The sequence below is a fragment of the Xenopus laevis genome, chromosome 3L, assembly GCF_017654675.1.
Source record: "Xenopus laevis strain J_2021 chromosome 3L, Xenopus_laevis_v10.1, whole genome shotgun sequence".
Classification (NCBI taxonomy): domain Eukaryota; kingdom Metazoa; phylum Chordata; class Amphibia; order Anura; family Pipidae; genus Xenopus; species Xenopus laevis.
The window spans coordinates 903,798-917,500 of record NC_054375.1 but is presented as its reverse complement, the minus strand read 5'-3'; the positions used below and the strand labels follow the sequence as shown (position 1 = coordinate 917,500).

General features: G+C 45.7%; 1 protein-coding gene across 1 annotated transcript in view; it reads right to left on the bottom strand.

The window, feature by feature from the left end:
• gys2.L (glycogen synthase 2 L homeolog) overlaps nucleotides 1–5,473 on the bottom strand; it is a 21,186-nt gene extending 15,713 nt beyond the window's left edge. Inside the window, exons 1-3 of the mRNA XM_041585774.1 lie at nucleotides 5,157–5,473; nucleotides 3,989–4,170; nucleotides 1,704–1,895 (exon numbers count right to left, since the gene is read on the bottom strand). Of these exons, the coding sequence (XP_041441708.1) occupies nucleotides 1,704–1,895; nucleotides 3,989–4,170; nucleotides 5,157–5,277 (495 nt within the window). The 5' untranslated portion in view covers nucleotides 5,278–5,473. The remainder of the gene's footprint in view (nucleotides 1–1,703; nucleotides 1,896–3,988; nucleotides 4,171–5,156) is intronic.
• Between the last annotated feature and the right edge of the window lie 8,230 nt (nucleotides 5,474–13,703).

The following is a 13,703-nucleotide window of genomic DNA, read 5'->3' as shown; positions in this document are numbered from 1 at the left end:
ACTGTTTCCATCTTGCCCTACTGTCTCCATCTTGTCCTACTGTCTCCATCTTGTCCTACTGTCTCCATCTAGTCCTAATGTCTCCATCTTGTCCTACTGTCTCCATCTTGTCCTACTGTCTCCATCTTGCCCTACTGTCTCCATCTAGTCCTACTGTCTCCATCTTGTCCTACTGTCTCCATCTTGTCCTACTGTCTCCATCTTGTCCTACTGTCTCCATCTGGTCTTACTGTCTCCATCTTGTCCTACTGTCTCCATCTTGTCCTACTGTCTCCATCTTGCCCTACTGTCTCCATCTAGTCCTACTGTCTCCATCTTGTCCTACTGTCTCCATCTTGCCCTACTGTCTCCATCTAGTCCTACTGTCTCCATCTTGTCCTACTGTCTCCATCTTGTCCTACTGTCTCCATCTGGTCCTACTGTCTCCATCTTGTCCTACTGTCTCCATCTTGCCCTACTGTCTCCATCTAGTTCTACTGTCTCCATCTTGTCCTACTGTCTCCATCTTGTCCTACTGTCTCCATCTTGCCTTTGCACCAATCATAGACAAAGGCTGGAGGTTATAGTGTGTCAGCCACAAGAATTTGGGGAGCTGAAACACCTCTGTTGATGGATGAGACATTTCTGAGAGACAAGTGAATCATTCATAAAGGAGAACTAAACCCTAAGAATGAATGTGGCTAAAAATGTCCTATTTTCTATAGTGAACTTATTGCAGGAGGCTAAAGTTTGAGCTTGTCAATAGCAGCAATGATCCAGGACTTCAAACTTGTCACAGGGGGTCACCATCTTGGAAAGTGTCTGTGACACTCACATGCTCAGTGGGCTCTGATTGGCTGTTGAGAAGCTAAGCTTAGGGCTCGTCACTAATTATCCAGCAGAAAATGAGCTTCCCTGGCTGTAATATAAGCTGATGCTACAGGTTTGCTGATTATTCCATTCTGATGCTAATTGCACTGGTTTCTGTGCTGCTGCCATGTAGTAATTATGTGTATTAATTACTAATCAGCCTTATATTGTGACATTTCTATTCTATGTGTACTGTATATTGTGAGTGGCTCCCTAAGCTCAGTAAGTGACAGCAGCACAGAGCATGTGAATCAGTGAATCAGCAGAAAAGAAGATGGGGAGCTACTGGGGCATCTTTGGAGACACAGATCTTTACTGCTAAAGGGCTGTGGTTGCTTTGGGCTGGTACAGAAGCACAAAATACAACATTTCTACCTACTTCTTTAGTTAGGCTTTAGTTCTCCTTTAAAGTCGTTGAAGAATTGAACTCGTCAGCCATAATGAATTAAATAGAAGAAGCCGCTAATCCTTTAATCTAATTGTACAAATCCGCAGATGAGGCTGATTCCTCCCATCACAAGTTACACATCCCAACCTGTGACGCAGGAACTATTAGTAGTAAGTAGCAAGACCTACTCACAGCTTCTCACATCTCTACTCACAGGAGCTGAAGAGCAAAGGATTTAGGGATAAATGGAATTCAGTCCCTGTCACTCACAAGCAGGGATTTGGGGATGTAACTGACTGTGCCCAGAGCATTCCTACTGATAATAATATTAATATAATAATAATAATAATAATAATAATAATAATAATAATAATAATAATAATAATAATAATAAATAGGAATATAATAATAATAATAATAATATAATACAATATTAATGCCCTGCCCACAGCCAGACTTTCTGTACCTCTTTTAGGAACCAGGCGGTGAGAGATCCAAATATGAGGGCGTCATTGGCTTCCCGGTCATTGTAGGGAATCCCCACGGTGCAGCAGTCCCAGAATTCCCCTTTCCACCTGTCCAAATTCCAGGCCGCCGACCCAATGTCAAACAGAACCACATATGGGTTTCCTTCAATCAGCCACCTCCCGAAATACACCTGCCAATAGACAAGCACTGTGGGCGGGGATACGGACACTGAGTCACATGGTACATTCAGCTGGTAAAAGAGACACACCTCCAATCTTATAAAGAGGCACCCGGCCCTTCCTTAAAGCTATTGAATGTATCTGCCCTCAGACTATACCAGTGCACTGGTTCTTGTAGCTTTGCTCTCCTACATTCTTATCCTGACTACATTTGAAGGGGTAACTGGGGTTCATTTTATATCCCATCACTACATTAGGGATGCACCCCATTTCCTTGCACTACAGAACTCACCAAGCAACCAATCACAGTGGGAATGGTAACATTTGACTCCTCCCTCTTGACTTTCTGTTGTCCCCTTCATGTAGCCCAACCCACTTCTCTCTGTGTTTCATGTAATGTCCCACTCACATCTCACTCACATCCTCACTCAAATCCTCACTCAAATCCTCACTCATAGCACTCACATCCTCACTCACAGCTCTTACTCACAGCCCCATTTACAGCTATTACTTATCTCTTACCTTATACTGCCAATGTTTTATTGGGGGACTGTTCCTGCTGAATTGTGCTTAGTACAGGGGATACCTATGTACCATAGTTTTATGGGATCTCTCTGTACAGACTATGAGCAAACTTAGGGGCTGTTCCTGCTGAATTGTGCTTAGTACAGGGAATACCTATGCTGCCATAGTTTTATGGGATCTCTCTGTACAGACTATGAGCAAACTTAGGGACTGTTCCTGCTGAATTGTGCTTAGTACAGGGAATACCTATGTGCCATAGTTTTATGGGATCTCTCTGTACAGACTATGAGCAAACTTAGGGACTGTTCCTGCTGAATTGTGCTTAGTACAGGGAATACCTATGCTGCCATAGTTTTATGGGATCTCTCTGTACAGACTATGAGCAAACTTAGGGGACTGTTCCTGCTGAATTGTGCTTAGTACAGGGAATACCTATGTACCATAGTTTTATGGGATCTCTCTGTACAGACTATGAGCAAATTTAGGGGACTGTTCCTGCTGAATTGTGCTTAGTACAGGGAATACCTATGTACCATAGTTTTATGGGATCTCTCTGTACAGACTATGAGCAAACTTAGGGGCTGTTCCTGCTGAATTGTGCTTAGTACAGAGGAATACCTATGCTGCCATAGTTTTATGGGATCTCTCTGTACAGACTATGAGCAAACTTAGGGACTGTTCCTGCTGAATTGTGCTTAGTACAGGGAATACCTATGTACCATAGTTTTATGGGATCTCTCTGTACAGACTATGAGCAAACTTAGGGGACTGTTCCTGCTGAATTGTGCTTAGTACAGGGAATACCTATGTACCATAGTTTTATGGGATCTCTCTGTACAGACTATGAACAAACTTAGGGACTGTTCCTGCTGAATTGTGCTTAGTACAGGGAATACCTATGCTGCCATAGTTTTATGGGATCTCTCTGTACAGACTATGAGCAAACGTAGGGGCTGTTCCTGCTGAATTGTGCTTAGTACAGGGAATACCTATGCTGCCATAGTTTTATGGGATTTCTCTGTACAGACTATGAGCAAACTTAGGGACTGTTCCTGCTGAATTGTGCTTAGTACAGGGAATACCTATGTACCATAGTTTTATGGGATCTCTCTGTACAGACTATGAGCAAACTTAGGGGACTGTTCCTGCTGAATTGTGCTTAGTACAGGGAATACCTATGTACCATAGTTTTATGGGATCTCCCTGTACAGACTATGAGCAAACTTAGGGACTGTTCCTGCTGAATTGTGCTTAGTACAGGGGAATACCTATGCTGCCATAGTTTTATGGGATCTCTCTGTACAGACTATGAGCAAACTTAGGGACTGTTCCTGCTGAATTGTGCTTAGTACAGGGAATCCCTATGTACCATAGTTTTCTGCCTGTGAGGTGGGTGCAGGGATTAGGCAGGAGGATGAGATTATTGTGGGTAAAGAAGTTAATAGGATGTCGGTTCCTGCTGTTCGTGACGTTTCTGTCCCTCCTGTGCTCGTTGCACCAATAAAGCATCAGAAGAGCAAATCGGCCCCATAATCCCATAGGAAAGTTTTTCGTTCCCATAGGAATGAGATTTCGGTACCTGACACCCCTGGGACTGCAGGACATCGATGGCTTTTCGGATGTGGCCGTTGGGGGGGTCACAAATCTCCACCTGAGTCCTGACGTTGTGCTCCATGTAGGGCCCCATCAGGAAGTAATTGTCCCCCCACTCGTCCGCCGTCACCTTGGCTTTGGTCTGGATAACGGTGTAAATTCCCCCCACTGTAACAAACACAGAGACTCGTCGTTAGCCTGACAACAGGAGCTCAGGAGCAGCACATCCTTCAATCACTGCTTTCAATTGGCGAGGAAGTGTGAGCTCTGTGGGATAGAGATTTTTCACGAGGGTGGGCTTGTGGGTCGTCCCTGGGTCCCCCTATAGTTATATAATATTTATTGGGGTGTCTGTCCCCCTGCCGTGGGAATAAAAACACAACAGAATCTTTGCTGGTTCTGTGCTGCCCCCTTGTGGTCCAATCCTGTCACTGCCTCATTGAACTAAATCCACTGCCTGTTGCTCAACCCAAATATTCTCCCAAATAACATTCGCCCTTTGCCTCCTCCTCAGTCTCTGAACTGGCCGATCCCATTAGAAATAACTGCCGTACCCCTTGCTCCTACATTTCTGTCAACAGACCCCGGGGAATCATTAACTCCATCAACTGATCTCGGCGCCTTTCTCCCATAGTGGTGCTTCCAAGGGAGATTAAAGGGGAAGTACACCCATGCTTCTGAAACCGAGGGAGCTTTTCTCGATTAGTAAAATAACGGGAGAGATATGGCTTGGAAGAAGCTGGAATTCTGCGACCTCTGCACAGGATTTTGGCTACTGGCTTTCAGGAGTCTTCACACTGAGAAAGCAATATGGCAGCTCCTACTGTCTCTCATGATTAGAAATAAGCTGATAAATAAAGTAGAATAATCTGTATCAATACTGTTTGTTATACAGAGAGGGAACAGGAAACTAAAGGGGAAGTACTCCATCTCTAATTGAGATATATCTTATAAATGCACTCATTTTATTCTATTTGAACTAGAGATATAGGAGAACTACAGACGTATATTAATAGATATTATCATTACTACCAGTTGCAGAGGGATCGTTGGGCTGGTGGGAGGCTATCCCTACAGGTGCACAAAAGGGGGCAGGTAAGTAGTGTAGGTAAGTAGCCCTGGTCTATAAAAAGCATAAATTGGGGGTTCCAGACCTTTGTTAGTGACCTCCCAGGCCACCTCGAAGAGCAGCAGGTCCTGTAGGGGCAAATCTTCATCCTGCCACAGGGGGAGGCCATTGAGAGAGGAGACAGACAGGGAGCGGCTCAGAGGCATGGCTACTGGTCCTTCCACAACGGCCGGGCAAGTTGGGCTACTGACCCAGGGGATGTGACATTCAGGGGTCGCTCTGCTGGATGACAAGTGCTGGATAATCCTCGGACTTAGAGTTGTGCCTGTGACACAGGGACTTACACAGATAAATCCCCTCTCTCTGGAGCCGCTAATTGGCCGGATCTGGGCGAGTGTGTGTGAGTCTCTGTTGGATCTGACCCAACCGCAGAACCTTGAAATGAACCAACCCCAGTGCTGCTGCAATCATTAGCCAGGGCTTCTCCTGGGCCGACAACTCCCCGTACCCTCTGCATCCCAATAACAGCAGGATAAAGTAACAACGTATTTCTAACCCAGTAACATTGTCACCCTATAAGAGTATTTATAGGAACGGAGTAACATTATTTTTTATAGGAACAGAAGCAGAATACAGAAACCAGGCTCTTCAACACAGACATAGACCTTGGCATTACAAGTACAGGGATTCCGTCCTACGTTTTTATTTCTAAATGACACTGCGAATAATTCACTGTACAATATAAAATGTCATTCCTGAAGCAGCAAGTGTATTTAGTTGTAATATTGGTGTGTAGGTGCATCTCAGGTCATTTTGCCTGGTCATGTGATTTCAGAAAGAGCCAGTACTGCACAATGGAACTGCTTTCTGGCAGGCTGTTGTTTCTCCTACTCAATGGAACTGAATGTGTCTCAGTGGGACCTGGATTTTTACTATTGAGTGTTGTTCTTAGATCTACCAGGCAGCTGTTAAAATACTACACTTAAAAATAACAACAAATCAAATAATCAATCTGTAACCTTCAATATTATCATTAAAGTTAGGGAACTTTCTATTCCTCAATCCATTTACTTTTACGGTTTCAGAGATTTAGCTGCTGATGTTCCCCGTTCTCCTGATCTTTCCTCCTGAACCCCACTCATTCCTGGGGATCCCTCATCCTCTTCTAAGAAGAAACTTTGCCCTTCACTTGAAACCTCCAACTTTCCCTTCTTTTTCTTCCCAGAATCCTCTTTCAGCCTCCTGAGACTTGTTGTTTTACAGGGGAGTCTAAAGTGCCCCCCAACTGCCCATCACCATTTCTTTCCTCCTCAGAACCCCCCACCTCTGTGTCTCTGCTTTTGTCTCTCTCCAACCGTTTTAGTTCCTCTTCCTCCTGTTCCCTCATCTCTCCCCAACTGTTGAAAAAAGAAGTTCTATTGGAGGTCATTGGTTTTGCCTTGGATGTAAATCTCTTCTTCCTTCTTTTGTTTCTCACCTTCTGCCACAACTAACCTTCTACTACTGCTCTGGTTACTTCAACCCTGACCTCCTTCATCTCTGTGTCGCCTTCCTCTCTCCTCTCTATGCTGCTCTTCTCCCTAGGGGTTTCCTGTTCTCTCTGCACCACACTTACTTCCTCCTGTCCCACCTGCACTTCCTCCTGCCCCTCCTTCAGTTCCTCCTGCCCCTCCTGCACTTCCTCCTGCACTTCTTCCTGCCCCTCCTGCACTTCCTCCTGCCCCTCCTTCAGTTCCTCCTGCCCATTCTGCACTTCCTCCTGCCCTTCCTGCCCTTCCTCCTGCCCCTCCTGCACTTCCTTCTGTCTCTCCTGCACTTCCTCCTGTCTCTCCTGCACTTCCTCCTGCCCCTCCTTCAGTTCCTCCTGACCCTTCTGCACTTCCTCCTGCCCTTCCTGCACTTCCTCCTGCCCCTCCTGCACTTCCTCCTGCCCCTCCTGCACTTCCTCCTGCCCCTCCTGCACTTCCTCCTGCCCCTCCTTCAGTTCCTCCTGCCCCTTCTGCACTTCCTCCTGCCCCTCCTGCACTTCCTCCTGACCCTCCTTCAGTTCCTCCTGCCCCTTCTGCACTTCCTCCTGCCCCTCCTGCACTTCCTCCTGCCCCTCCTTCAGTTCCTCCTGCCCCTTCTGCACTTCCTCTTGCCATTCCTGCACTTCCTCCTGCCTCTCCTGCACTTTCTCCTACCCCTCCTGCACTTCCTCCTGTCTCTCCTGCACTTCCTCCTGTCCCACCTGCACTTCCTCCTGTCCCACCTGCACTTCCTCCTGCCCCTCCTGCACTTCCTCCTGTCTCTCCTGCACTTCCTCCTGCCCCTCCTGTACTTCCTCCTGTCTCTCCTGCATTCCTCCTGCCCCTCCTGCACTTCCTCCTGTCCCACCTGCACTTCCTCCTGTCCCACCTGCACTTCCTCCTGCCTCTCCTGCACTTCCTCCTGCCCCTCCTGCACTTCCTCCTGTCTCTCCTGCACTTCCTCCTGCCCCTCCTGTACTTCCTCCTGTCTCTCCTGCATTCCTCCCGCCCCTCCTGCACTTCCTCCTGTCCCACCTGCACTTCCTCCTGCCCCACCTGCACTTCCTCCTGTCTCTCCTGCACTTCCTCCTGACCCTCCTGCACTTCCTCCTGTCCCACCTGCACTTCCTCCCGCCCCTCCTGCACTTCCTCCTGCCCCTCCTGCACTTCCTCCTGTCCCACCTGCACTTCCTCCCGCCCCTCCTGCACTTCCTCCTGTCCCACCTGCACTTCCTCCTGTCTCTCCTGCACTTCCTCCTGTCCCACCTGCACTTCCTCCCGCCCCTCCTGCACTTCCTCCTGTCCCACATGCACTTCCTCCTGCATTTCTTCCTGAGTTTTGGGCACTTGCTGCTTTGACTCCCCAGACTGCAATAGCTCCTGTTCCACCATGGGACAAGCCCTGAGGATATTGTGCGAGGCCTCAGGACATTTGGAGTGTGAGTGACCCAAGGCCCTGCACAGGTTTATGTTAGGGAGCTGCTATCTGATTACCTTCCCATTGCTGGGGAGGGGATGATAGCATTCCAACTTGCAGCACAGCAGTAAAGAGTGATTGAAGTTTATCAGAGCACAAGTCACATGACTGGGGGCAGCTGGGAAACTGACAATATGTCTAGCCCCATGTCTGATTTCAAAATTGAATATACCAAAATCTGTGGAGCAGCACTATTAACTGATGAAAACATTTTTTCCCATGACAGTATCCCTTTAAACAGCCCCCAGCAGCCCACTAAATAGTGAGTGTCTATGGCATGTTCCAGCAGCCCCGCAGACTCTACAGATTGGCCTGTTCTCTCCTCATGCCCCAGTGTTGCAGGTGAGCCAGTTACTAGAGTATTGTTACAATTACAATGCTGCCGGCTCTAAAGGGTTAACAGCTGTTATGGACTAATGTATGTGATATGGGGGGGGGGGAATGTGAATAGAATAAAAACCTGCTCCTGGGGGGGTGACACCCAATGGGAGTGAAGGGAAAATGACTGGATCGGGAGAAGCTCTAGAGATAATGGCAGTTAATAGGCGCAGTAAATGGCAGTTAATAGGGGGGCACCTGGGTGTAACCAGCACAAACTGTCAGTTCTTGGAAAAAGACAATTAGGCTCACAACCAAAAACTCCATGAAAATCCTACTCAAGCCCCCCCCCCTTTCTTCAACATAAAATGACTGCGGCCGCAAAGATAAGTCGCATAATTTAACTCTTCCGTCTCTGCGGGTTCCCCCCCCCACCGTTATCATCTTGTAATAGGCATTTAGTCTATGGGGGTCTGCGAGGCCCCCCCCCCCAACTCTACTTTTATTGTTCAGGAAACAAAGGGCAATTAATTTCCCTGATAATAAAGTCACCGTCTTATTGGGAATAAATCGCAGCTGTGCGTGTGGGGGAGGGGTTTGAATCCAAAACACAGGAATTTGATTGGACATAAGAGAAGATTCATTGTTTCTCTGCCCACAACGTTGGCTCCTGAGACCAAACAAACAGTGATGTGTCCAGAACCCGACAAGAACCACAGACTCAACTGATGTACCAAATCCACTAAATAACCACAATCTCCAGACACCCCCTCTGATATCTCAGTCTTTGCTCTGGATAATGGGCTGGGGCTGTTTTGTCGGTATGGGCCTTTGGTTCCAGTCAAACCTTGAAGTTATAGAGATATTCCTGACAATTCCATGCTTCCTACTTTGTGGAACAATTTGGGGGAACAGTTTCTGTTTATTGCCCTTCTGTCTCCATCTTCTCCTGCTGTCTCTGCCTTGTCCTACTGTCTCCATCTTGTCCTACTGTCTCTGCCTTGTCCTACTGTCTCCATCTTGTCCTACTGTCTCCATCTTGTCCTACTGTCTCCATCTTGACCTACTGTCACCATCTTGCCCTACTGTCTCCATCTTGTCCTACTGTCTCCATCTTGCCCTACTGTCTCCATCTTGTCCTACTGTTTCCATCTTGTCCTACTGTCTCCATCTTGTCCTACTGTCTCCATCTTGTCCTACTGTCTCCATCTTGTCCTACTGTCTCAGTCTTATCCTACTGCCTCTGTCTTGTCCTACTGTCTCAGTCTTGTCCTACTGTCTATGTCTTGTCCTATATATAGTCTGTAGTGTATAAAGTCTGTATTATATATAGTCTGTAGTATATATAGTCTGTATTATATATAGTCTGGAACAATTTAAGTGAACAGTTTCTGTTTATTGCCCTTCTGTCTCCATCTTCTCCTGCTGTCTCTGCCTTGTCCTACTGTCGCCATCTTGTCCTACTGTCTCCATCTTGCCCTACTGTCTCTATCTTGCCCTACTATCTCCATCTTGCCCTACTGTCTCTATCTTGCCCTACTATCTCCATCTTGTCCTACTGTCTCAGTCTTGACCTACTGTCTCCATCTTCTCCTACTGTCTCCATCTGGTCTTACTGTCTCCATCTTGCCCTACTGTCTCCACTTTACCAGACTCTCCATTTTCCCTGTCTCCATCTTGCTCTGCTTTACTATAGTCATCTTGTCCTATTGTCTCCATCTTGTCCTACTGTCTCTATCTTGCCCTACTGTCTCCATCTTGTCCTACTGTCTCTATCTTGCCCTACTGTCTCCATCTTGACCTACTGTCACCATCTTGCCCTACTGTCTCCATCTTGTCCTACTGTCTCAGTCTTGACCTACTGTCTCCATCTTGTCCTACTGTCTCCATCTGGTCCTACAGTCTCCATCTGGTCCTACAGTCTCCATCTGGTCTAACTGTCTCCATCTTGCCCTACTGTCTCCACTTTACCAGACTCTCCATTTTCCCTGTCTCCATCTTGCTCTGCTTTACTATAGTCATCTTGTCCTACTGACTCCATCTTGCCCTACTGTCTCCATCTTGCCCTACTGTCTCCATCTTGTCCTACTGTCTCCATCTTGTCCTGCTGTCTCCATCTTGTCCTACTGTCTCCATCTTGCCCTACTGTCTCCATCTTGTCCTACTGTCTCCATCTTGTCCTACTGTCTCCATCTTGCCCTACTGTCTCCATCTTGTCCTACTGTCTCCATCTTGTCCTACTGTCTCCATCTTGCCCTACTGTCTCCATCTTGTCCTACTGTCTCCATCTTGTCCTACTGTCTCCATCTTGGCCTACTGTCTCTATCTTGCCCTACTGTCTCTATCTTGTCCTACTGTCTCAGTCTTGACCTACTGTCTCCATCTTGTCCTACTGTCTCCATCTTGCCCTACTGTCTCCATCTTGTCCTACTGTCTCCCTCTTGTCCTACTGTCTCAGTCTTGTCCTACTGTCTCTGTCTTGTCCTATATATAGTCTGTAGTATATATAGTCTGTAGTATAGTCTGTAGTATAGTCTGTAGTATATATAGTCTGTATTATATATAGTCTGGAACAATTTAAGTGAACAGTTTCTGTTTATTGCCCTTCTGTCTCCATCTTCTCCTGCTGTCTCTGCCTTGTCCTACTGTCGCCATCTTGTCCTACTGTCTCCATCTTGCCCTACTGTCTCTATCTTGCCCTACTATCTCCATCTTGCCCTACTGTCTCTATCTTGCCCTACTGTCTCCGTCTTGCCCTACTGTCTCCATCTTGCCCTACTATCTCCATCTTGCCCTACTATCTCCATCTTGTCCTACTGTCTCAGTCTTGCCCTACTGTCTCCATCTTCTCCTACTGTCTCCATCTTGTCCTACTGTCTTCATCTGCTCCTACAGTCTCCATCTGGTCTTACTGTCTCCATCTTGCCCTACTATCTCCACTTTACCAGACTCTCCATTTTCCCTGTCTCCATCTTGCTCTGCTTTACTATAGTCATCTTGTCTATTGTCTCCATCTTGTCCTACTGTCTCTATCTTGCCCTACTATCTCCATCTTGTCCTCCTGTCTCTATCTTGCCCTACTGTCTCCATCTTGACCTACTGTCACCGTCTTGCCCTACTGTCTCTATCTTGTCCTACTGTCTCAGTCTTGACCTACTGTCTCCATCTTCTCCTACTGTCTCCATCTTGTCCTACTGTCTCCATCTTGTCCTACTGTCTCCATCTTGTCCTACTGTCTCCATCTTGTCCTACTGTCTCCATCTTGCCCTACTGTCTCTATCTTGTCCTACTGTCTCCATCTTGTCCTACTGTCTCCATCTTGCCCTACTGTCTCTATCTTGTCCTACTGTCTCCATCTTGTCCTACTGTCTCCATCTTGCCTACTGTCTCCATCTTGTCCTACTGTCTCCATCTTGTCCTACTGTCTCCATCTTGTCCTACTGTCTCCATCTTGTCCTACTGTCTCCATCTTGTCCTACTGTTCTCCCTCTTGTCCTACTGTCTCAGTCTTGACCTACTGTCTCCATCTTCTCCTACTGTCTCCATCTTGTCCTACTGTCTCCATCTTGTCCTACTGTCTCCATCTTGTCCTACTGTCTCCATCTTGTCCTACTGTCTCCATCTTGCCCTACTGTCTCTATCTTGTCCTACTGTCTCCATCTTGTCCTACTGTCTCCATCTTGTCCTACTGTCTCCCTCTTGTCCTACTGTCTCAGTCTTGACCTACTGTCTCCATCTTCTCCTACTGTCTCCATCTTGTCCTACTGTCTCCATCTTGCCCTACTGTCTCCATCTTGTCCTACTGTCTCCATCTTGTCCTACTGTCTCCATCTTGCCCTACTGTCTCTATCTTGTCCTACTGTCTCCATCTTGTCCTACTGTCTCCATCTTGCCCTACTGTCTCCATCTTGTCCTACTGTCTCCATCTTGTCCTACTGTCTCCATCTTGTCCTACTGTCTCCATCTTGTCCTACTGTCTCCATCTTGTCCTACTGTCTCCATCTTGTCCTACTGTCTCCCTCTTGTCCTACTGTCTCTGTCTTGTCCTACTGTCTCTGTCTTGTCCTATATATAGTCTGTGGTATATTTAGTCTGTAGTACAAATAGTCTGTAGTATATATAGTCTGTAGTATATGTAGTCTGTAGTATAGTTTGTAGTATAGTCTGTAGTATATATATATATATATATATATATATATATATATATCCACCATTAAGGTCCGCACTCGTCGTTATAAATCCAGACTCGGGTGCTGTGTATAGATCGTGAAATCCAGAAGTCCAGTGGTTACACGCACACCGATGTTAATATTAAAATTAATTTATTGGAAAATCATTGAAAATACATTGCATCAACGTTTCGGTTCGGAGTTTAGAACCTTTCTCAAGATGCCTTTCCCTCTCCATATATATAGTCTGTAGTATAGTCTGTAGTATATATAGTCAGTAGTATAAATAGTCAGTAGTATATATATAGTCTGTAGTATAAATAGTCTGTAGTATATACAGATGAAGCCACTTGGATTTGTGAGATAAATGCGTCATGACTCATGGTTAATTGAAGAAACTGCGTTATCTAAAGTTATCTTAACTCATTTAATGCATTTAACCTTTTCATTAGCATACCAAAGCACCATTGTTCACAATGGTGAATGCCTTAATTAGATGGGATGTTGTGACACAGTTTTCTGTGTTAAATGAGATAAATGGGATATCTGTGTTTAGTTATTCTGTGTCAAACAGAAGTGGCTGCATCTGTATAGTCAGTAGTATAAATAGTCAGTAGTATATATATAGTCTGTAGTATAAATAGTCTGTAGTATATATAGTCAGTAGTATAAATAGTCAGTAGTATAAATAGTCAGTAGTATATATATAGTCTGTAGTATAAATAGTCAGTAGTATATATAGTCTGTAGTATATATAGTCTGTACTATAAATAGTCTGTAGTATATATAGTCAGTAGTATAAATAGTCAGTAGTATATATATATAGTCTGTAGTATAGTCAGTAGTATAAATAGTCTGTAGTATATATAGTCTGTAGTATAGTCTGTAGTATAGTCTGTAGTATATATAGTCTGTAGTATACATATATATATAGTGTGAGAGGAGAGAAATGAATGTGTTGATATGAGGGAATGTTTATGAGAAGTTGGGGTGCAGGTGGGTGATTATTGGGAGGCTGCAGTTCACAGACAGGAGCAGTAGGTGGCGCTATCCACATAAACATGACAATTATTGTCTCTCTGACGAGGGAACCTATTATAATAATTATGATTCATGGAAAGAGTCTCAGTATAAATCCCATGAAGGTGCCGAGTTGGAGC